Source organism: Camelus ferus, chromosome 16 (genome assembly GCF_009834535.1).
Source record: "Camelus ferus isolate YT-003-E chromosome 16, BCGSAC_Cfer_1.0, whole genome shotgun sequence".
In the NCBI taxonomy this organism is placed as follows: Eukaryota; Metazoa; Chordata; class Mammalia; order Artiodactyla; family Camelidae; genus Camelus; species Camelus ferus.
The window spans coordinates 35,317,177-35,341,047 of record NC_045711.1 but is presented as its reverse complement, the minus strand read 5'-3'; the positions used below and the strand labels follow the sequence as shown (position 1 = coordinate 35,341,047).

General features: G+C 48.3%; 2 protein-coding genes across 7 annotated transcripts in view; both read left to right on the top strand.

The window, feature by feature from the left end:
- STAT5B (signal transducer and activator of transcription 5B) overlaps positions 1-14,338 on the top strand; it is a 56,294-nt gene extending 41,956 nt beyond the window's left edge. For 2 of the 4 annotated variants that reach the window (XM_032457216.1, XM_032457218.1), the window contains 12 exons: positions 78-233; positions 654-833; positions 1,196-1,283; positions 1,362-1,484; positions 2,114-2,206; positions 4,534-4,740; positions 6,049-6,143; positions 6,247-6,377; positions 7,257-7,427; positions 10,759-10,810; positions 11,140-11,247; positions 11,769-14,338. In XM_032457216.1, the coding sequence (XP_032313107.1) occupies positions 78-233; positions 654-833; positions 1,196-1,283; positions 1,362-1,484; positions 2,114-2,206; positions 4,534-4,740; positions 6,049-6,143; positions 6,247-6,377; positions 7,257-7,427; positions 10,759-10,810; positions 11,140-11,247; positions 11,769-11,895 (1,531 nt within the window). In that variant the 3' untranslated portion in view covers positions 11,896-14,338. The other 2 variants (XM_032457217.1, XM_032457219.1) reach the window with 2 other exon arrangements.
- A 4,723-nt stretch (positions 14,339-19,061) lies between these two features.
- On the top strand, positions 19,062-23,454 carry GHDC (GH3 domain containing). 3 transcript variants are annotated; one of them, XM_032457215.1, is made up of 10 exons: positions 19,062-19,181; positions 19,394-19,478; positions 19,652-19,944; positions 20,245-20,366; positions 20,506-21,007; positions 21,410-21,602; positions 21,721-21,792; positions 21,868-22,001; positions 22,323-22,408; positions 22,669-23,454. In XM_032457215.1, the coding sequence occupies exons 3-10, from the start codon at positions 19,665-19,667 to the stop codon at positions 22,885-22,887; spliced, it is 1,608 nt and encodes a 535-aa protein (XP_032313106.1). In that variant the 5' UTR covers positions 19,062-19,181; positions 19,394-19,478; positions 19,652-19,664; the 3' UTR covers positions 22,888-23,454. The 3 variants fall into 3 exon arrangements, with proteins under 3 accessions (XP_032313106.1, XP_032313105.1, XP_006183396.3); XM_032457214.1 differs by having other exon boundaries at positions 19,074-19,195; XM_006183334.3 differs by having other exon boundaries at positions 19,080-19,478.
- Positions 23,455-23,871: the final 417 nt, after the last annotated feature.

The following is a 23,871-nucleotide window of genomic DNA, read 5'->3' as shown; positions in this document are numbered from 1 at the left end:
AACCTTCCCGCCTCTGGCCTGGGGGATGTGGGAGTGAAGCCATTGTCCTTCCCGGTGGCCTCGGGGCACCCGTGCAGGTGTGAGAAGTTGGCGGAGATCATCTGGCAGAACCGGCAGCAGATTCGCAGAGCTGAGCACCTGTGCCAGCAGCTGCCCATCCCCGGCCCAGTGGAGGAGATGCTGGCTGAGGTCAACGCCACCATCACGGACATCATCTCAGCCCTGGTGACCAGGTGATGGCTGCCTCTTGGCCACGCCCAGCGCCCCAGTTGGCCTGGGTGGGGCAGCAGGGTCTTTGTGGACAGGGAGCTCCCACTTGAATCCTGTCTCTCTGCCTCGCACTCTCATCCCATCCCCCTCCATCCCCTGTTGCTATGGCCTCTGGATGTTGACCTTGCCCGGTGTCTCTCGTGGACACTGCATGGGCTGCCCTTGTCCCCTGCAGCCCGTTTCAGCCGCTGAGTTCATTTCGCTGCCTCCCCTCCCACCACCTTCCCCGACTCGCAGTGGCCTCCCAGGGATCGGGGGCTGTGCCATGTGCCACGTGCCCTTCCTTCTCCTGCTGAGCCCCCTGCGAGGCAGCCTCCCTGTGGGGAGGGAGGGACCAGAGCTCTGTCCCCTGAGGCTGCACCCGGTCATTTGTGTGCCTGCAGCACATTCATCATCGAGAAGCAGCCCCCTCAGGTCCTGAAGACCCAGACCAAGTTTGCAGCCACTGTGCGCCTGCTGGTGGGCGGGAAGCTGAACGTGCACATGAACCCCCCCCAGGTGAAGGCCACCATCATCAGTGAGCAGCAGGCCAAGTCTCTGCTCAAGAACGAGAACACCCGCAAGTACGTCGCCCTCCCTCCGCCTGCCCGTCCCCTGTTGTCCTCGAAATGGGAGGGAGGCGATCCCATCTCCTAAGAAGTTTCTAGACCTGGCTGTTCCTGTGTAGAAACCCATTAGCCCTCTGGCCTCTTCAGCTCTCAGGGAAAGAATCAGGGGGGTTCTTCTGTGCAGAAATTATGATTTTGTTTCAGTTAGTAGATGTGTATCTAAAAATCTTCTTGTATGTTTTATGTGGCTTACATTTCCTCTAAATGACATAAGTTTTTAACCACCTTGTTTATTTCCTCCTACCCCAAATATATCTTTTACCTCACGTTTGCTGAGGCCCCATATGGATTTAGTGTCCAATCTCTCTGATTTGCAGTGATTACAGCGGAGAGATCTTGAACAACTGCTGTGTGATGGAGTACCACCAGGCCACAGGCACCCTCAGCGCCCACTTCAGGAACATGGTGAGCGTGGGAGAAGAGGAAGGACGAATCTCCCCTAGTTGTTCGAGGGCTTTATCCTCTTGATTTTCTCCATTGCAGTCCCTGAAACGGATTAAAAGGTCTGACCGTCGTGGAGCAGAGTCAGTGACAGAAGAAAAATTTACAATCCTATTTGAATCACAGTTCAGTGTTGGTGGAAATGAGCTGGTTTTTCAAGTCAAGGTAAGTGTGTACCTTATATCCCAAAAGATGAATTGTTTTGATCACATAGTATCTTCTTTGGATGATTGGTGAACAGAAGTGAAGAGATGGGATCCTTACATTTGTTTTCAAATCGTATAAATCCTTCACCTTTTACTAAAGATTTCCTTGGAGAGGACTCTGTGTCTTAGATTCTCATAAGACTTGAAAATAATAATGAAATGAAATAGTTGGAGATATAGGTAGAAATGAACCAAGAGAAATATCACTCAGGATGGATTTGAGTAACAGTTGTAGTAAGTTTCAGACATTTGTTACTTGCTGTTTTTTCCCCAAAAATGTCTCTTTACTCTTCCCATTTTCTCTCTTGTTCCCCATGTAACTTTGAGAAACTTACTCCATCCTTCAGAAATAGCTAAGAAATATCTAAATCTCTAAATGTCACACAGAAGTCTCTGTTTCAAAATATCTGAAATGTCAAAGACCGTGCCAGTATGAGAAGTCTTGTTATTCCTGGAGCCGTTCCTATTCTGTATTCGAGGGTGATGGTTTTGGAAACTTGAAGAGAGAAGAACATGTTGTGATAGAAAAACAAGAAGAGAAGGGCCAAGCGCCATGGGTGCTCAGCCCTGCTCCTATGTCTTTTCTAGACCCTGTCCCTCCCGGTGGTGGTGATTGTTCACGGCAGCCAGGACAACAACGCGACGGCCACCGTCCTCTGGGACAATGCTTTTGCAGAGCCTGTGAGTGGATTGCTTAAGGCTGCGGGTCTCAGGATCTTGATGCTGGTGTCATGAATCTCTTTCCATCTCTATCCTCCCTCAAAGCATAGAAAGAACGCTGTTGTTCTCCTTAGTGGGAGGCAGAGTGCAGAGTATGTGGAAAGTAGAACGAGCAGGGGCTTGATGTTTGGCCAAGGTTTCAATTCAGGCTCCGCCATTTCCTCACTCTGTGACCACAGGAAATTCACTTGACCTCTCTGAGCTAAGTTTCCCATAAGTGTCTGCAGCACAGGGAGAATAACGCCCCAGAGTGTTGTTTGGAAGATTAATTTATGTAACATACAAAGTGCTTGTCACATAGTCAATACTCCGTGAATATTATCTTAAATCTCGGGTGAAACCATGAATGGGATTTAGGGCTCAGGTTTCTTCTAGAGGTTATACCTCTGAGGAGGTTACTTTAGCTTAGAAGTTGCTTCCTGTCACCTTCCCTTTGATGAATGAGGGTGACATTTAATGTCTCTTCCAAACTTTGGATTCTGCAATTCACCCCAGGGCTCATGAAGAATGAGATGTTTTGTCTAAAGAAACAAATATGATTCTGTGGATTTATGTACCCGAATGCTACCTGAATACCACTAGTGTGCTGCTTGATCGTTTTCAGAACATTTCAGTAGGCAGAGTTCCACATGTTGCTTATTTCCAGTAGAGGCTAGTCCACAGAAGCATGATAAAAGGTTATGCTTGTTATTTGGAACCTAAAAGTATGTTCTTCTCTAATGGGAAGGGTCCAAATTACCATTCTCAACAGCCCTTTTTAGAGAACAGTATCTTTGCAGCAGAAGTGTGATTTTTAGCAGAAATCTATCATGCTTATGCCACAAACCCTGAATTTGAGACCCCTTTTAAAAAAATCTGCCTCTGTCCTGATAAACCTTGTGGATAGAATTGCCACGTCTGCTCTCATTTCCCTCCCTGCGTGTCCACAGATCTCACTCCCCGTGTAACTTTGGCATCTCTTGTGACATGTCATTTGCTAAAGTATCTAAATAAATAAGCATTTTTAACATTTTCACTTATGTAAATGATTAGTGTACATTTTATGCTATTTTCAAATAAACACATACTTGTGGGAATTTATTCTGCAGAAGTATTTGCATAGGTGTCAAATGACATAAATACATTGCAGCATTGTTTGTAGTAACCAAAGACTGGAGGCTGGTACATAAATCTCTGGGAGTCTGGTTAAATATATTATTGTACCTCCATATACTGCAGGATATTTAGCAGCCACAAAACAAGATGGAAGAATTTCTTTAGGTGCTGATGTGAGGCTTCTCAGATAAAGTATTAAGTGAAACAAAGGGAGGTGCAGAACATGTGGATTTTATATTTTCAAAAAGGAGAAATTATACATACTTGCTGGCATGCATAGAAGATCTCTGGCGGTCTACACAACAGGGGAGGCCATGCTTCAGGGCGAGGAACTGGATTGCTGGTGGACAGGGATAGGGAAGCGACTTCACTGTATACCCTTCTGTGCTTTTCAAATTTTATATCATTTGAAGGAATTCCCTATTCAAAAAAAAAAAAATGGGGGGCAGAGGGGGTAGTTAGGTTTATTTATTATTAGTAGTTTTTATTTAACAGAGGTACTGAGAATCAAACCCAGGCTTTATGCATGCTAAGCATCTGATCTACCACTGAGCTATACTCTCCCCACAAAAAAAATTTTTTTGTAATATTTAATATGAAGTACTCTGGCTGAGTGGGATGAAAAACAGTTTATGATAAATTCATATTCTAACCTGCTTCTCATTAACTGGTCAACTCACAGTTTTCACTTTCATACTGTGTTTCACTTTGAGCTGTAAGGGCAGAAGGGGTCAAGGGCAAGGATGATACTTGTACACACACGTATGAAATCTCACACACACACACACACTCTCTCTCTCTCTCTCTTTCTCTTTCTCTCTCTACCTCTACCTAGAGAACCAGTCTTTTAGGTTTCTACTCTATTGGAGTTTACAGGGTCAGAGCCAGACCTTGGTCATGTTTTGTTTTCATGGCTGTTAGAACTTGGGGTGGGACTGTACGTTCAGCAGCTCATTTATGGAGCACTGCACATAGCACTAGTCTCCCTTCTAAATTGTATGTGAAGACGGCAGAACAGAATCTTCCAAGTTTCACAGAACTGTGCACCCAAAGAAAGCTTGAATTTATCCTCAGGCTCAGCCAGACAAGTGTTTGTAACTCCATCCAGCCATCAGTGTTTTCCTTCTGCAGGTTGAGGGAATAAATCACGCAGCTGTTTTCTCCTAAGGTTCTGGCTTCTATCCCCCCTCTAGGGCAGGGTGCCGTTCGCGGTGCCCGACAAAGTCCTGTGGCCGCAGCTGTGCGAGGCACTCAACATGAAATTCAAGGCCGAAGTGCAGAGCAACCGGGGCCTGACCAAGGAGAACCTCGTGTTCCTGGCGCAGAAGCTGTTCAACAGCAGTAGCAGCCACCTCGAGGACTACAACGGCATGTCCGTGTCCTGGTCCCAGTTCAACAGGGTGAGGGACAGGCGCGTGCTCGCTGCGGTTAGAACAGCCCCTCCAAACCAGATCCCTCAGGGGCCCCCGGGCCCCAGCCCTCATGTCTCTAATCCAGCGTGCCCATGGTGATAGGAAGCTTCTGGGTAGATGGACAACCACACGCATTTTTATGTAGAAAATAAGGTCTTTGAATATGTAAGTGAATTGGGCTTCGCGTGCAGCTAGTGCATTTTCTTCCTTCGTAAAGGAAACAGAACAAAACAAACAGTAACGTAACTCATGGGAAGTAAAGCATTTGTGGTGATCAGAGCTCCATGGCTCTGTCCCCTCGACTCTGATATTCCCTGATGTGTAATGCAAAGTCAGGCTTCCGCAGGACCGCAGCCCACCAAGGGGGATGCTGAGGAAGGAGACTTCCTTTAGCATCTGGTAATTCAGGTGTCGCCTGTCACATCTTTGATTTGATTTGATTAATTTTTTTGTGAGGGGAAGGTCATTAGATTTATTTTTAATGCAGGTACTAGGGATTGAACCCAAGACCTCATGCATGCTAAGCACACACTTTACCACTGAGCTGTACTTTTCCATCCCCCACCTTTGATTTTAAGTTTAACTTTTGTTTCTTACACTCCCACCACGACATGAAGTGTTTTTAAGTGCCCTAATTCGGAGATCTCATAGTCCCTGAATCTAACTTTTAAGTGTTTGTGTGCTAACCAGCCAGCTAATGGGTTTTCTGGTAGAAAGAGGAGGTTTGACAAGGGAAGCCAGAGACCTGGGTGGTCTGTCTGTGCCATTGCAATAAGGCTGCTGCCTTCTAGTCAAATCAGATGACTGCATTTTGCTGATAATTATTGGTAACATCTGTATGATGGCGTGTTCTCTGTGGCTTCACAGTGTGATCTAATCCAGCTCAGATTTGCAAATCACCTGGGCATCTTGTTAAGGTACAGCCTTGACTGCAGCGGGTCTGAGAGGGGGCCTGAAATTCTGCATTTCTCAGAAGCGCCCCCGGACCACGGACCACACAGCAAACCAACAGGACTAGTCAAGTCAGCCCAGGTTCAGGGGAAAGTGTCTGTAACGGGTCCACTGGGTGTTGGTAATTGCTGTGTGGTATATTTCTGTCTTCTGTCTTTTCCTCTGTATTCTGTGGGGGGTTTTTGGCGGGGGTGGAGTTGTAGGACCATTTGGTCAAACTCAGGCTGACATGTATATTTGTATGCTTCTGACAGTGTAGATGTTGTTTTCCATTTAATTTTTCCAGTTAAAGTACCCAGGGAATATCCCAAGTGTTACTTGGTTCATTGTTGTATCTCCAACCAGGAGAATTTACCAGGACGGAATTACACCTTCTGGCAGTGGTTTGATGGTGTGATGGAAGTGTTAAAAAAACATCTCAAGCCTCATTGGAATGATGGGTGAGAATTGTCACTTCTTAATTCAGCAGTAGGGTAGGAAGGTCTTCCTTCCAGCTTTAAAATATCACACTCTGCTTCTGCTCCTTCGGCCTTTGTGATCCAGGGCTATTTTGGGTTTCGTGAACAAGCAACAGGCCCACGACCTGCTCATTAACAAGCCAGATGGGACCTTCCTGCTGAGGTTCAGCGACTCTGAAATTGGTGGCATCACCATTGCTTGGAAGTTTGATTCTCGTGAGTGCCCCTCCCTTTTCAAGACGTAGCTTTGTTCTCATTAGCTGCTTTTGTTGCAGAGTTACTTTAACAAACAAGCTATTGAATACTGACTATTTGTTGGGGCCAATACTAATTATGGGAAGCACAGAGGTATAACCATGATACAGCTGCTGCCTGTGTAAAATCTTACTATGGAAAACACAGTTACTAATTTTGAGAAACACAAATGTATAGCCTGACATGACTACCTGTAATGCAGCAGCCTGTCCAGAATCTCAGCCGCCTGCCTTTTGAAATGTTTGCCTTCTTATTACTCAACTTTGAGCTTATTTCTATAAAGAATTACTTTGTTATCTGAAGTCATTAGAGTGGAAATAATACAAAATTTTAATTATTCCTTTATCCTCAGGTAAGGATATTGCCACCAATCATTTCTATCCAAGAATGTTAGTTCTTTCCTCTGGCCCTCACAGTAAGATAAGAGTAGCTTGCTGATTTTTTATGACTTCAAGACTTTTAGTCTTGAAAGACAATAGCTTTTAGTAAGTCTCACGCATCCTCTAGCTAGGGACACATTTTCTGTCTCTCTTATATACTTTTGTACAGGTAATCAGGGACTGGAGTCAGTGGAAGGTTTCTTCTAGAGAAGGACAGAGTACTGTGTGAACTTGAAAGTACCTGAGATCATTTGGTCGCTAGGGAAGTGGTGGATGCATTACCTGCTTATGTACCCAGGGCTTTTAAAACCTACTTAATCTACAACCCGTGGTGGTTTTTAAATGGAGATTTTTACTGGGACAATTTTAGTGGAGAGTTGTGTTTGTAGTAAATTTAGGTTTTAAGATTTCCTGTTCAGAAATCATATTTAGACTATGATTACTCTGTTTGTTGATCTAGAGGAAAGAATGTTTTGGAATCTGATGCCTTTTACCACCAGAGACTTCTCCATCCGGTCCCTGGCCGACCGCTTGGGGGACCTAAGTTACCTTATCTACGTGTTTCCTGATCGTCCAAAAGATGAAGTGTACTCCAAATATTACACCCCAGTTCCCTGCGAGCCTGCCACTGGTAACAATGTTCGCATTCTGATTTGGTTTTGTTGTGATGTTGGTTCTGTTTGAGGTGTGTATGTGTCTGGCTGGCTGGCATGAAAATCTACACAATTAACACTGACTCGTTGCTGCTTGAGCTTTATCCCGGGCAGAGTAAATCCTGGGCTGTATTCTTCAGTCATCCAAAAAACACACTGTGCTACCAGTCCCAGATATCAAACTGAAGGAAACGCATTGCTTTTAATACAAGCTTAGATCAAACAAAATTAGGAAGGTAAAATTTTGTTTTCAAAACAGAGGTGGTTTTATTGTGTTCTGAGCATAAAAATATTATGAATTTATTATGAAATGTCCAGAAAAGGGTATAAAGAAAATAGATAACACCCAGCATCTCTCATCTCATCAATGTGAATGTTCTTCCAATCAATACAGGGGCGTATTCTGCATTCATTCAGTCACCAGATGCTTATTAAGTCACTTTCTGTGTGGAGGTCACACTCTAATAGCAGAAGGAAGGCAGTAAACAGGTAAACAAGTAAATATCCTATTTGGTGATGAGCGTTATGAAAACAAATAAGATAAAAGGATAGAGAAGTGACAGGAGGAGGGAAGAGTGGCACTTCACTAGCATGGTCCAGGAAGGTTTCCCTGGGGAGGTGACATCAGAACAGACCTGAATGCAGTGAGGAACCAGACACAGATGTAGAGAGAAAACATTCCAGGCTGAGAGAACAAGAGCCAAAACCCTGAGGAGGGAGTGAGGTTGGTGTGTTCAGCAACCCTCACAAGGACCTGGGAGGCTGGAGCTAGAGGAGCCGGGAGAACGTGGTGGGAGGTGAGGGCAGAACAGTAGGAGGGACCAGATCATGTCAGGTTTGGGTCCTACCGTACATTATCATTTGTGACTTGATTATTTTTTTCACTTAAAAATATATCAAAGGCTGAGTCACAGGTTAGTAAATGTAATCTTACAACATCATTTGAACAATTGCATAGAATTCCATCGTATGATAATTCTATGTCAGTTATTTACGATACTTAAAATTAAGGTTTTTCACAGTTTTTTGTTATGGTTAATGTTGAGATAACCTGACATGTGCATCTTGTTCAATGATTTCCTTAGGATAAATTCCTTAAGTAGAGTTTGTGTCAAGGGGTATGTACTTTTCAAGCATCTTGACGGATCTTTCCAGAGCTGCCCCCCAGAAAATGGGATCCGTTTCCACTCTCACAGTTGTCTGCTTGAGCGTCTGCTTCTTCCTCCTGCCAGTCACAGATTCTCGTCATCAGGTTCTCGTTTTGCCAGTCTGCTTGGCATAAAAATAGCATCTTAGTCCTTATTTTCATTTCTCTGATTCTAGGTAAGGTCAAAACATCTTTTCATATAATGATGATAATAATAACAATAAATAGATTAATAATAATAGCAGTTAACATTTGTTGAATGCTTGCTTACGTGTGTGCCAGGCACTTTTTTGAGCAATTTCACTTAGTTTCTCATTTAATCCTCAAAACAAGTCTGTGAAGCAGGGACTGTTTCCATCCCCATTTTGCATTTGAGGCACAGAGAAGTGAAGTGGTTTGCCAGAGGTCTCCCAGCAAGGAGGAGGCCAGCCAGGGATTGAGCTCAAACAGTGCAGCCTGTATTTCTCAACCTCCACATTATTGGCCGTTTTGTTTGTTTGTTTGTTTTTGTTTTTTTTCATGTTCCTTGCCCATTTTTCTTTTGCAGTTGCTTTTTTTCTTAGTAACGTGCAAGTTTTTTTGTATAGTAAATAACCCCTTTATTATATAGAGCAGATATTTTTCTCAATGTGTCATTGGTCTTTTAATGTTTAGATTTTGTTTTGCTAAAGTGCAAAGACTTGTAGTTTGCATATGGCCCAATTGATCAGCATTTTTCCTTTATAGATTCTGTCTTTTGTATCATGCCTTCCCACCTGGTTATATTTCTAGGTGGGGAAATAAGCCAAAATATTTTTAGATTTATACGGTGTTTTTTATTTGTTTGTTTTGTTTTGGGGGGAGGTAATTTTATTTGTTTATTTATTAGTGGAGGCACTGGGGATCGAACCCAGTACCCTGTGCATGCTAAGCATGCGCTCTGCCACCGAGTTATACCCTCCCCCATCTCTGTGGTGTTTGAATTAAACCTGCTACTGCTCCTTCTTGTTAGCATAGCTAATCTTGATTTTTCAATCCTATTTTTACAGAGTTTCTTTGTTTTTTTATCTTTTCTGCCATTCTGTAAAATTCTCTGTAGACTACAAAGCACAAAAAGCATGAGATACTGCGAAGAGGCAGCTCTTGACATTTGAAGTCCCAGGAGAAATAGGTTAGGGTAACAAGGAATGTGTGAACCATGGAGCAGTTCACCCTCTTGGGCTGAGTCACCCTGACCCTCGTGAAATCTTCATTATCTGACATAGAATTCTGCTTACCCCCTTACTCACACACCTGGGAAACAAGCCTTCATTCCCGACTTCAGACTGTCACATTCCTCCTTCCTACTGACCTGGATTTCCATAGCCAGGCCTTTAAAAAGGTAACTCGGGCTCGTCCCCGAGGTTTATCCCAGTGGGGATGCTGTGGAGAGTGAGGCACAACACCAGCGTTCTTTTTAACCAGCTACACGGCATAGACGGACAGCACCCCGGGGGATGCGTGACCGTCAGATTCTCTCCGAGTGTGGGAACCCCGGGGGCAGGAAAAGAGCACACAGACACCTGACAGAGAGAGTCCCCTTTCCTGAGAGAGTAGGAACTCAGAATTAGACTAACTCCCGGGGTCCTCAAGTCAGATTAATTCCTCTCTAATGTATAGATTTCTCTGCACGCCCCCTGGCGAGTGTTGGTGCACCTTCCACGTGAAAACGTCTGGGGCTGAGGAAATCAGTTCTTCCCGAGACTGTTTCGAGGAGTTCCAGTTACGACAACATTCTTGCCTGCATGACTGAGAGTTTATCCTCTTGTGACCTCCTCTTGTTGGTCCTCATTTTGTCCCCTGTCCTGCTGCAACTTTAAACTTTTCAAGATATGTTTTCTTTTTACACTGTTAGTATGCAGTGAATGCTTGCTTTAGATTTGTATTAAAGTGTGTCTTTTCTGTGGTTTGAAGAATTTATTAACACGTCCAGGCTAACTTGGAAGCTATCTCAACTTGCAGTGTCAGTACTGAGGCTTCTCCCATATCAAGTCTTCCTAACAGATATGTCCTTGTACCAGATCCTAAGATAAAATGAGGCGGTTGTGTCTTATCCTCAGTAAAGATGGGATTCTTAAGAGAGACTGAATTTTCATTTCATTTGAGAACTTTGGTTCTCATCACCATCCTCCCTCCCCCCGCAGCCAAAGCAGTGGACGGATACGTGAAGCCACAGATCAAGCAAGTGGTCCCTGAGTAAGTGTCCAGGGTCCAGCTCTCGTCTTGGGGCTGCCTCTTTTCTCCCCCCATCCCCTCCTCCCCTCTCCTCACCTCTCACCATCCCCCCTCCCACTGAGGGGCCCAGTGTTCCCTCCCCCTCACACCTGGCCCAGCCCTGGGGAGGGAACTGGGTCTGCTCACGAGGGGGCCAGTATCCAGGGCTCCAGTCCTGCAGCCAGAGCCCCAGGCTTGGCGGGCCCTTGTCCTTCTACACCTGAAAAAGACATGAAGATGCCCCCTGAACCCCTTGCTGCATCAGCTGCTGCTCTGAGGCTGCTGACGCTCCCTTCTGCTCTCTCCCATAGGTTTGTGAGCGCCTCTGCAGACTCTGCTGGGGGCAGCGCTACCTACATGGACCAGGCCCCGTCCCCGGCCGTGTGCCCCCAGGCTCATTATAACATTTACCCACAGAAGTAGGTTGTGTTCTCCTGGGTCTCGGAGGGGAGGAACTGGGCACTCTGACTGGGCTCCCAGAGGGCTGGTGGGCATTCAGAGCTCCCCTAGGTCTGAGACCACCCAGCCCAGGCCGGGCTGTGGCACAGGCCCAGGTGAGAGGGAGAAATTCGACCAGAAGATGTTGGTAGTTTAGAGTGGGGTTGGGCAGGTGGCATCTGCTTCTCTCTCCCAAAACAGATTTTGCTTGCTCTGTCTAAGGACCAGGTGGGGTTTAGATATGTGGGCAGCCGGTGTTAGGGGTGGGAAGGCTGGGTGTTTTAGTCCGAGTCACTTTGTCCAGCCAGCCAGCAAAGGACTCTGCCCCCTCAGGGGTCAGATCAGGAGTGCTGTTTGTCCCATGAGGCCTAGGCCAAGGGTACAGGCAGTCTTGAGCCGCTCACCTGGTGGGGTGTGGGGCTTGGGGTGGTCTCTGTGGCTCCTCATTGGCCTCTGAGGGAACCTTTCTCTTCCCCTTAACCTCTCTTCTTTCCCTCCCAAGCCCAGACCCCGTCCTTGACAACGATGGGGACTTCGATCTGGATGACACGATGGATGTGGCGCGGCGTGTGGAGGAGCTTTTAGGCCGACCTATGGACAGTCAGTGGATCCCGCACGCGCAGTCATGACCACCCTAATGGCCACCTTCAGCTTCTCTATCCTTGCCAGAGGAGTTACTCTTGTGGATGTTTTAATTCCATGAATCGCTTCTCTTTGGAAACAATACTCATAATGTGAAGTGTTTAATATTAGTTGTGACTTTAGTGTTTCTGTGCATGGTGGCACCAATGTAGGGAGTGTGTGAGAGTGTGTGTGTGTGTGTGTGTGTGTGTGATTGCGTGTGATTGCATGTTGTGGTGTTTCTCCCCTTTGCTGTCCAGAGTTTAGCTGCACAAACAGAAGCCACAAACAGAAGCTGTGGTTGTTTTAACCTTGTGCAAAAAGGTAGTTAGTTCCATGAACCCTGGAACCTGGCCATGTGTCGAGGGCAGCTGAACTCTGACATGTGGCTGTTCAAGTGAGAGGAGGACAAAAGGAGGTGAGAGCGCCTCCTCTCCAGCGAGATTTTGTTGCTGCGTCTGCCAAGCCATTGATACCTTGATTGTCTCTGCTTTTCTTCTGAAATGTAGAAACTGCCTTTTGACAAAGAAAGCCAGTCCTCCCTCCTTCCCTCTCCCCTGACCCCTGTTTTCCTGGTGGACATACAGCAATTGTTGGGGCCAGGGAAGTCGCGAGTTTTCTGATGGGTAGTGGCTTTGTAAATCGCACTTTAACCCATCTAAATGTTCTCTCTCTCCTCCGCTGTGGGATTGCCACTTAATTCCTACATGTGTACGCGTGTGCAGACACGTTTGATGAAGCAGAGGAAAGACAAGAGGGTCCCATAACCACCGCTTACAGCACTGCCGTCCTTTGTGCTGCAGCCAGAGTGGAACGCCCAGCCCCGGCTCGCAGGCGCCGAGGGGGTCTCCGTGTTGCCCGGGAGTGGCCGTCCAGTCTGCCCACCCCTCCCCTGTGCTGCTGGAGGCACAAGCCAGGCTTTCCAAAGGCTCACTGATAATCGCTTTTTGCAAATGTTGAGGGGTGTTTTTGCTTCTAAATTGGGACTTTTTGTTTTCCCCTTCCCACCCTAATTTGACACCAGGATTCTTTCTTCCTGCATCAGGTCCTGTGCTGTTGTTACACCAGCCGCCTCATTTCCCTCACATTACACATGATGTCTTGGGGAGCAGGTGGCAGAAGCCCAGGGCCAGTGCATTCGGCGGGTGTGTGGCCCACCCGGTGCAGGGTGCAGGGTGCCAGCATCAGCAGTCTGGGGAAACGCAGTCAGCAGGTTTGCTGGGAAGTTTGGTGAGCTGCAGAAACAAAGCAAAACAAGCCTCAGCACAATGTTGTCTATAGTCTCTTCCGTAGCTTTACACGGGAAGGTAGGAATGGGCTACGGCAGGCAGGTGGGAAGAGGGGGAGGCAGGTACAGCTTTGGGGTTAGGCCTGTAACCCCCAGCCCCCTCTCCAAAAGAAGGGCCTGTCCACACCCAGGAGAGAATGGCCCTAAAAACCTTATTTTTATACAAGTGATTAAATAAACATATTTTTTTTACAAAAATAACTTCTGAATTTATCAGTGTTTTGATGTTAAAGGAAAATATTCCTCTATGGTAAATTATTTATTGGAAGATGACTTTTTAAAAGCTGCTGTTTGCCCTGGCTTTGTTTCATACACTGATTTATTTTTCTATGCCAGGCAGTAGAACCTCTCTGCCTCTGAGGAGCAGGCCGACCCCTCTGTGGATACCAGCACTGACGTAGGATGCTGCTAGGCCCCTCACTTCCCCCTCAAGATTTGATTAAAATCCACCCCACCCCCCCCAGAATGGGAGTGTTGGGGAATGGGGGAAATGAAGTGTGACTGCTCCCTGAGTCCAGGAGCCCCCCGCGCCCGCCACCCAGGCACCCTGAGTGTCCTGGCAACCTTCCCTGGGGATCAGGATCAACACCCTTTAAGATTAGCAGTGGGCCTGGCCCCGGGCATGCTGAGGACAGAGCTCTCCTTGCTTCTTAATTGGCACTGGGGTTGGGGGGCCGAGTGCCCAGGGGTGTGGCCACCCTGAGTGTGGGGTTCAGGTGTGTCCAGTGGCCGAGCTGTCCTCAGTTTTCCTGAGGCTGTGCCTGTAGATAGGAGAGATTTTTGACTGAAAGTTGTGCTCGCTATCTGCATTGTGTCTTCTCTTCTCCCTGTTCCTGCAAACCACGAGCAGGGCGACGGCAAGTCTTGACCACGTCAGCCTCTCCCTCGCTCCCGGGCACACACAAGTCGTTCAGATGTTTCAGTGTGTGGAATGTGCAGGGTTTTGTAGTAGGTAGTAGGGGGACTCACAGTGACTATAACTTAAAATGTACGTATACTTTTTATAATTTTTCTTTTTAAAACTTTGTGAAATTATCTCAGATACATATTTTAGTGTTGAGACAGATTAGTATATAGCCACTGAAAAAGTATTGTGTACAATTGGGGGCAGTCACAAAATTGTGTATTTTATGTTACAATAAAGACTCCCTCTGAAGGGACAACATTGAGTCCTGTCTTTATTTTTTTCCCATCAGGTGAGGAGAGAGGGTGTCTTCAGTAGGGAAAAATTTGGAATTGTCAGCGTGACTGTAAAGGGGAACTAGTTGGGAGTTGGCTGCCTCAGAGAGCACGTCAGCAGCGGTGGAGGCCGTGGGGGGCATTTCCTCCCTTCCTGTTCAGGAGAGGTTTTGAGCATTAGAATGATAGCCTTTATATCTCCGAGTCTCCTGACTCCATACTCTTCCTGTTAGAAAGCTCATCCTTAAAATTCAGGCCATTTAGAGTCCCTGCCCTGAGCCAGGCGCCGTGTGTGGCATGAGAAATCATTCCTGCCCTCAAGAGGATTGCAGTCTGGGAAAGACAGTTAACACAATCAATCATGATAGGATATTGGCTCCTGCTGCCTCAAACATAGCCTAAGACTATTATCAAATACAAACGAACACAGAGGAAGGGCATGAACAGCCCGAGCTGACATTTAAAGAACAAATAGAGGTTAAGAAAGGAAAAGGCATTCAGCCAGAGGCAGTTGCACAGGTAGAGGCCTGGAGAAGTAGGAAACAGTAGGGGTGGAGCGAGGGTGATTTGTGGGCATCAGAATCTCCTGGAGGTCTTGTTAAAGCACAGATTGCTAGGGCCCCTCCCCAGAGTTTCTGAGTCAGTAGATCTGGGGCGGAGCCAAATAATTTGCATTTCTAACAAGTTCCCAAGTGTTAGTGCCAGGACCGAACTTTGAGAAGGGCTGTGGTAGGTGATGAGGCCTGGTGTGCCAGGCTGAGTCTGACTTCACCTGCACACCTTTTAAACAAGGGAATGATCAGATGTTCACGTTAAGAAATACTACAGTGATCACGTGTATGATGGATTGAAAGGAGGCAAAGCAAGAAGTCAGGGAGCAGCTGGGAGGCTATTTCAACAGTCTGGTCGGAGGAGATGAGGGTCTAGACCAGGGGACCCAGCAGTGGCCCTGAGGCTCAATATGTAGACTAGGGACCGATGTTGAGGGGCAGGGTTGGAGTCCTGAGTAAGCCCGGGCTTCTGGCTTCCTAAATGCTTAACAGAGATGCTCCTCAGTAAGAGGGGGAGGGTGTATGGGACAAGGAGCAGGTTGGGAGGGGTTATGAGTATGAATCTGGATCAGTGAAGTTGGGCTGTCCAAGTAGACATTGTACTTGTGAGGCCTGAGAGGTACCGATGGGGGCCTGGGCAGAAGCAGGCGTGGGGCTCGTTCTTATCTAGGGGGTATTGTAACTGGATGTGAATGAGCGTTTGGAGAAAGAAGAGAAAGGGAATTGAGGACAGGACCGACAGAAATACTGTGCTTCATTTTAAGGGTCAGGTAGGGAGGAGCATGAGCTTATAAAGGATATTACAGGGAGGGTGGAAGAGGTAGGAGAAAACCCAGAAGAGTGTAGCCTCACGAGAGCCCAGGCAAGGGGGGGCGTGTCAGAGACAACCGAGAGTCGGAAGTCCCCACTGAGACGGCATTCAGGGGGCTGTTGATGACTTTGATGAGAGCAATCTGGAAAGGCAGGGGCACAAGTTGGTTGTAGGGCACTGAAAAGTGAGCGACAAGACTTCCACTCCTGGTGTCACAGCATGAGCAGCTGAAGACCCACTCCCCAGTGAAACTGGTGACAATTTTTTTTAAACCAACCACTGAAAGTCTCCTAAGAGCATATAGCAAATGAAGAAACATTTATTCAAGAAAATCTAAGACTTAGTAAGTGTGGTATTTGAACTAAGACCCACTCCCTCCTTCCTGTCTCTTAGCTCAAAATGACTCCACTCGGAGACCAGTGCAGCCAAGAACACAGAGCTCCCTCTCCCCTCCGGCTCCCAATCAGAGGGTTGTCTTCTGAGGAAAGGCAGGATGTCAGCATTGCTCATTCTGCCCCCAGCTCCCAAGCACTCAGCTTTTTAAGTGGGCATATCACTCAAGTGTGCCGTCATCCTACCCCCAACACAAGAGCTGAGTCTTGGAGATTTTGCCCCAGAGGGGACAGACAGGCTGTAAAACAGAGGCAACTGACTTCATTTGCAAGAGAAGTTCAAGCTTAAATATGCTCTTTAAAACTGGAGGTTGTGGTAAAAGGCAATTGGCACGGGACCGATAGCTTCATTGGAGATTTAGGCAAAACTGGGCGGGCTAGTTTGCTAGAAATGGGGAACAATATAGCTGGAAGGAACTCTTTCGGGGTCCAAACAAATCTCAAATACTGAGCTGTGAAACTGTGCCTTCAAAGAAGTCTGAATTTGATTAGATTCATTTGTGGAGCAATTTATTCCTCAGGGCATTGTTGAAAAAAAAATATATAGCAATCAGCTGACAATTAGTATAGTTTCACAGCTGAGTGTGGTCAGGGAAAGAGACCAACACGTGCAAATCACTGTCATGCTAGGGTGACTATGGGCATAAGTCAAGTCTGCACCCCCTCTAAGGAGCAATATCAGAGGCTTTACACTGTATGTGGGGGTGAGTAGTGGGGAGCAGGTAGATTCACTAAAATAATCCAGCCACTCCCTAAACAAGTAAACTGGTTTACTTGGACAAGTAACAAGGAACTGCTAAACTGGTTTTCAAGGTTGCTGTGCCATTTTACATAAGGGTTCCGGTTTCTCTATATTCTTGCCAACACGTTATTTTCTGACCTTTTGACTATAGCCATCCTGGTGGAGTGTGATGTGACTTGAGTCAGTTTTAATTTGTATTTTTCCCTGATGACTAATGATGTGGAACATCTTCATCAAAAGCCCTGGAAAACACACAAATATATGGAAATTAGACAATACACTCCTACATAATCAATTGAAAAAGAAGAATAAAGTTGAAGTAGTCACACTTACCAGTTTCAAAACTACAAAGTAACAGTAATCGACTGTGTGGTACTGGCATAAGGACAGACCTATAAATGAGTGGAATAGAACTGAGTCTAGAAAGAAACCCATGTGTCTGTGGTCAGTTGATTTTTGACAAGGGTGCCAAGACCATTCAATGGGGAAAAAATAGTCTTTTCAACAGATAGTGCTGGGATAACTGGATAGCCACATGTGAAAGAATGAGGTTGGAACCTTACCTTACATCATATACAAAAATTAATTCAAAATGGATCAAAGACCTAAATGTAAGAGCTAACACTATAAAACTCCTAGAAGGAAACAAAGAGAGCTTCATGGCATTGGATTTGGCAATGATTTCTTGGCCATGACACCAAAAGCATAGGCAGCAGAAGATAAATTGGATTTCATCAAAATCAAAAACTTCTGTGCATCAAAAGACTATTAACAGAGTGAAAAGGCAACCCCTAGAATGGGAGAAAGTATTTGCAAATCATATGTCTGATAGGGGATTAATAACCAGAATATATAAAGAATTCCTCAACAACATTTTAAAATGAGAAAATGACATGAATAGACATTTTTCTAAAGAAGATATACAGGTGGCCAATGAGCACGCGAAAAGATGCTCAATCATTAGGGAAATGCAAATCAAAACTACAGTGAGATACCACTTCTTACCCATCAGGCTGACTCATGAGAAATGGTAACAAACACAGAAAACAGCAACTGCTTTAGAGGATGTGGAAAAATTGGAACCCCTGTGGACTGTGGGTAAGTATGTAAAATAGTGCAGCTGCTGTGAAAACAGCACGATGGTTCCTCAAAGAATTAAACACAGAATTACCATATGATCCAGCACTTCCCCTTCTGGGAATGTACTCAGAAGAATTGAAAACAGGGACTCAATCATGTGTCTGTACACCCAGGTTCATAGCAGTGTTATTCACAATAACCAAAAGGTGAAAACAATACTAATGTCTGTCAATAGATGACAGGCTAAACAAAATGCAATCTATACCTACAGTGATGTATTATACAGCCTTATAAAGGAAGGAAGTTCTGACGTATGCTATAACATGGATGAATCCTAGAGACATTCTGCTAAATGAAATAAAACGGACACAAAAGGACAAATATAGTATGATTTGCCTTATGTTAAGCACCTAGAATAGTCAAATTCATAAAGACAGAAAATAGAGTGGTGGTTGCCAGGGGCTGTGGGGAGGAAGAATAGGGAGTCATTGTTTAATGAGTGCAGAGTTTCAGTTTGGAAAGATGAAAAGAGTTCTGGAGATGGATGGTGGTGATGGTTGCATAACAATGTGAATGTAATTAACACTACTGAAGTAAATACCTAAATATGGCTAAAATGGTAAATCTTATGTATATTTTACTGTAATAAAAAATGGATCGAAGACCTAAATGAGAGAACTAATATTATTAAACTATTAGAAGAAAACATAAGGGGTAAATCTTTACGACCTTAGATTTGACAATGGCTTTAAAAGGGAGTGAGATGATCTGTCTGCAGTCTTAGTGGATTGCCTGTGATCTGTCACACTCTGGTTTAATGCTTATTCAATAACAGAAGTGTTTGCTTTCTCTACTACTTTTGTGGAGAGCAATTCTGGATTGGAGAAAATTTTGGTTTTTTAACAGTTCTCATCCTGCTCCATGATGGGGTGTGCCCCACTCCAGGCTCAAGCTGATTCTAGGTGCTCTTCCACATTCAGCTTTCTCTTCCTTCACCAGAGTCTGAGGACCATGCTACTCTGAACCTAACTTCCCTCCACCTGCCAGCTTGGGCCAGCTCCCAGCATGATGTCCCTTAGGCAACCTGTCCCTTTAAGAGCCCCCCCCATGGACCAGCTCCTCCCTCAGGCCCAGCAGCCGGATTTCCCCATCTAGGCCCAGCGCTTTAAAGCCACGGCTCCATCTTTCTTGCTGGCTGTGCACTGAGGCTGGGGGCACTGGGGGAGCCCTGGGTGCCAGGCAGAGGCACAAGTGAGCAGTGACAGGTGCATGTGGGATATGGAACCACTGCCTGGGGCTCCGGGGGGACACGATGCTGGGACAGGGTAGATCCTGGACCAAGCAGAGCCGCTCGGGAGTGGGCAAGACATGTCATCCAGTTAAGCAGCTGCTGTGTGCCAGGCTCTGTGCCACGCCCTTCCTGCTCCTCCTGAGGGACATTCTGATTCCCATTTTACAAACAGGGGAAGGGAACGGAGCTCAGAGCAGCTAGCTGAGCTACCCAGGGCCAGACAGCTAACAAGTGGCAGAGCCAGGATCCAAACTCAGGTCAGTGTGACCCCAAAGCCCCTCCTCCAAATCACCTGCCTGACAGGGGTCCTGGCTTCTTCCTGAACTTCCTTTTTAACTTGGTTTTCCTGTGTGCAGCAGAGTGGAGGGGGAGAAATGGGTTATCCCTTCCTCTGCCCAATACCAGTCCTGGGGGCCCTTCCTCCTCCCAGGAGCTGCTCAGAGATGCTGCTGTCACTGCTGCTGCTCCTCCTCCTCCTGCTGCTGCTGCTGCTGCTGCCACCACTGGCCGTGCTCCGGTGGCCACAGTCTCAGAATGCCAGGCTGTCCTGGCTTGTCAGCCTCCAGCACCGTGTGGCCCAGGGGGCCCTGCACTGGGCCGCCGCCTGGCAGCAGAAGAGACTAGAGCAGAGCACACAGAGCGCAGGCCAGAGCCAGCAGCAGGCCCTGAGGTGGTGTCTGCAGGGAGCCCAGGGTCCCCGCTGGCCCCTCAGCGGGAGCACAGGTGTGTTTCCCAGGGTCTGGGGAGGTGGCCCAAAGAGAAAGAAACCCCACAGGACAGTCAGATTCCAAAACCCGAAGACCTCCCTTCCCCCTTCTACTGCCAACACAGAGAGGCCCGACCCAGAGACCCTACCTGGGCCCTGGATTGTTCAAGATGAACTTTCCCAGCCTGGGCCCTGAGAGTCCCTCTTCCGCCTGGCCTGTTCTGGGTTCCTTCCTCAAGGGTCTCACCAGTATTGCCTGAAACTCTGGGGAAACCCTGTGGCTTCCTGAGGATTTTATAATGTCTTTGGGGCTACAGATATGAGCACCTTCCGGAATCATCTTCCTCTGACCAAGGCCAGCCAGGTCCAGGAGGAAGAAAGTAGGGGGCAGCTCTTGCCCCCTACCCCAAACCAGTACCATGGGGAGGCCTCTTTGCAGGTAAACTGGGAAGGCTGGAGCTCAGCCCCATTAGAGACCCCTAATTACAAACCCTCCTATCAGGGTGGTGGGAAAAAAAGACTGGGGGCTCAGAGTCTGGCTCAGGCCCAGGCCAACAGTGTCTCTTGTCTCCCTCCAGGCCACCTTGCTGGGTCTGGCGGCCTTAAACAAGGCCTACCCGAAAGTGCTGGCTCCGGGGGGCAGGGCCCTCGTGACCCCTTCCTCCCCTTGGCTCTACCCACTCCCCTGGCCTTGGCAGTTCCTGGGCCTGGTGAGTCCCCCTGGAGCCAAGGACGCTAGGGCCCTGCTGCTGGAGGCGCTGAGGTTCCCAGGGTTGCGGGCACTGGAAGCCAGGACAGCCGTCGAGCTCCTGGACGTCTTCTTAGGCCTGGAGGCCGATGGTGAAGAGCTGGCTGAGGCAATAGCTACTGGGAACCCAGGAGCACCTCTCCCCACACGGGCTGCTGAACTGCAGGAGGCCCTGGAGCAGGGACCCCGAGGACTGGCCCTTCGGCTCTGGCCAAATCTGCAGGTGGTGGTGACTCTGGACGCCGGAGGCCAGGCCGAGGCTGTGGCTGCCCTGGGGGCCTTGTGGTGCCAAGGGCTAGCCTTCTTCTCACCTGCTTACGCTGCCTCTGGAGGTCAGCAAAACTCAAGGGTAGGGAGGTAAGGGCAGGGGGCAGAGGTCACACAGCTAGCTGCCATGTAGTGAGCCCTATACAGTCAACTCATTTAATCCTCCGCAACACCCTGTGTATCCTCCCCAACACCAGCAGCTCCATTTTACAGATGAAAAAGCTAAGGCTCATAGAGGTTAGGAGACTTACACAATTTACACCACACCAACATTTACCCCCACATCTGTCTCCTGCAGAACCCCTGCCTCTACCTAATTAGGAACTTAAAGGCAGTGCACTGAGCCTGGGGGAGTCAGGAAGGTGGAAGGGCATCAGTGACATCAGATGCTCAGAGGATTGGGGCCTGAGGTCCAGGGTGAGGGGCCTAGCAATGGCACCACCAAAGAGGCTGCTTGCTCCCCACAGGGGTAGTGGGCCTGAGTCTGTGGCCAGACCAGCCCCGTGGGCTCTACCTTCTGCTCCCGGAAGCCCCTTTTATTGAGCTGCTGCCACTCAAGGAAGGAGACTGGGAAGAGGCTGCCCCCACCGTCCTGCTGGCTGAGGCCCAGAAAGGCGAGAAATACGAGCTGGTGCTGACCAACCACGCCAGCCTCACCAGGTGATCACCTGCCCACCCACCTCCGGCCACCTCAGGCCTTCTGGAACCCCATTGAGGGCCAGGGGCCTGAGCTAATGGGCCCCTGGGCCTGATCTCACTCCCATGTCCACTCCATCAGGTGCTGCCTGGGCGACGTGGTCCAGGTGGTCAGTGCCTACAATCAGTGTCCAGTCGTCAGGTTCATCTACAGGTAAGTGGCCCCCCTGTTGCTGAGGGATCATCCCTGTGCCCTGGGTTCCTCTGCCTCCAGTTTCCTTCTCCCTAGGCTGGGCCAGACCCTGAGTGTTCGAGGAGAGAACACTGGTGAGGACGTGTTCTCTGATGCCCTGGACCAGGCGGTGAGGCAGTGGCCGGGGGCCAAGCTGTTGGACCATGGCTGTGTGGAAAGCAGCATTCTGGGTAATTCTTCCCCATTGGCTCCTGCCTCCCTCTTTGGACTGACCATCCCGCAATCCATACCCATCCTGCTCGGAGACCTCTGGGAAGGAGGAAAGACTCAGCCTCCTTTGCTGCTCCTAACAAAACTCCTTCCCCATATCTACCTCCGTTCCCTTCTGCTGCAGTCTCTACCCATTTCCTCTCCATTTACCCCACTCCCAGCCAAGAAACTCCTCCCTTACCCCCCTCCATGAACCTCAGAGTGAGGAAGAACAGCTGTTGGCTTTGGAAGCCGCCTCATTCACAAAAGCATGAGTCTGCGGTGGGGGGCTTTGTCTGCAGATTCCTCAGAGGGCTCTGCCCCCCACTATGAGGTGTTTGTGGCACTGAAGGGGCTGAGGAACTTGTCAGAGGAAAATCGAGACAAGGTAATAGAGGGAGGGACAGCATATGACTGTATGTACCCTTCACTCTGCACGCCCCCAGGTGTCGTGGGCAGAGGGAGGGATGGGGGGGAGAGAGGGGAGAAGAACCTCCCTGGGGCACTGGAAAGGGGGGATGAGTCCCACAGACACACACGTGTACACAGGAAACTCCTACCCACCCAAACCCTGGGCACTACCATAAGCATCTCACCCACACACCCCCCAGCCCCATACCAGCCTCACCCAGGCTCTTCTGTTCCCAGCTTGACCACTGCCTTCAGGAAACCTCTGCTGGCTACAAGTCTCTGCGGTTCCGGGGCAGTGTGGGCCCTGCCCAAGTCCACGTGGTAGGGCAGGGGGCCTTCAGAGCTCTTCGGGCAGCCCTTGCTGCCTGCCCCTCGTCCCCTTTCCCTCCTGAGATGCCCCGGGTCCTCCGGCACAGGCACCTGGCCCAGCTCCTGCAGAAGAGAGTGGTGTCCTGAGCTGAGGCCTGCCCACCGCCCCATCCCACTTGTGTGTTGCCTCACTCTTTCCTGTGGGTCCTCTGTGAATGGGGAGCCCTTGGCCAGAGTCTTTGACTGTCACCTGTCAGTAGCTCCTCAGAGCTGCTGGGCCTTAGGGAGGCCTGACCTAGTCTGCCAGTTCTGAGGAGTTGACTTCAAGGATAGAACAGATCCCAACAGTTCCCTGCCCGGAGCCCACGGGCCCACCCTGGAGGACACTGGAATTCCAATACACACTGATGGTGCCTGTGTCTCTCAGCCCGTGCACTGGGCAGGCTGGAAGTATTGGGAGTTAATGCTCCCAGGAGTGAGCCTCAGTCAGCAAGGAACAGGAGTTGGTGAACACAGATCTCAGCTTCATTGTCCCTCAGTGGGACAATTCTGAAGTTATTCTGTACCATCTGTCTCGGAGGGTCCCCACCAGTTGCCCACAGAGGTAACCCTCTCATTAACACAGTTCTTACTGGTTTTCCTCCTGTCCCTCCCGTCCCCACTCCCTTACATGCTTTCTAGAATCCCCTCCCAAATAAACGTCTTGCACCCAGATTCTTGGCTCGGGGTCTGCTTTGAGGGAAACAAGCGGTTCCATTCGCTCTGCTCCTGCTGCAGCCTGGGCTCCCCTTCCCCCTTGAGCTCTGGATCCCAGGGCTTCCCCTGAAGTCTCCCCTCCTGGCCAGTGTATGTGCCCTTGAACCCCTACCATAGCCTAGGTCAACCCAGAAGACACAGAGTCCCCTCCTCCTCCCTCTCCCCATTCCAAGCTTTACCTAAATGTGGAGGGGCTGCTCCCCAAGTCCCCTTGCCCTGGTTCAGCACAGATTCCTTTCCTGGCCCAACACCCAGAAGCCACTTCCTTGGGCAGCGTTTGTACTTCAAATCTTGAAGTATAACAGCAGGAAACATCTGGGTTAACTGTCCATCTTACCTGAAGGAAAGATGAGGTTTCTCAAGGCTGTAAGGCTT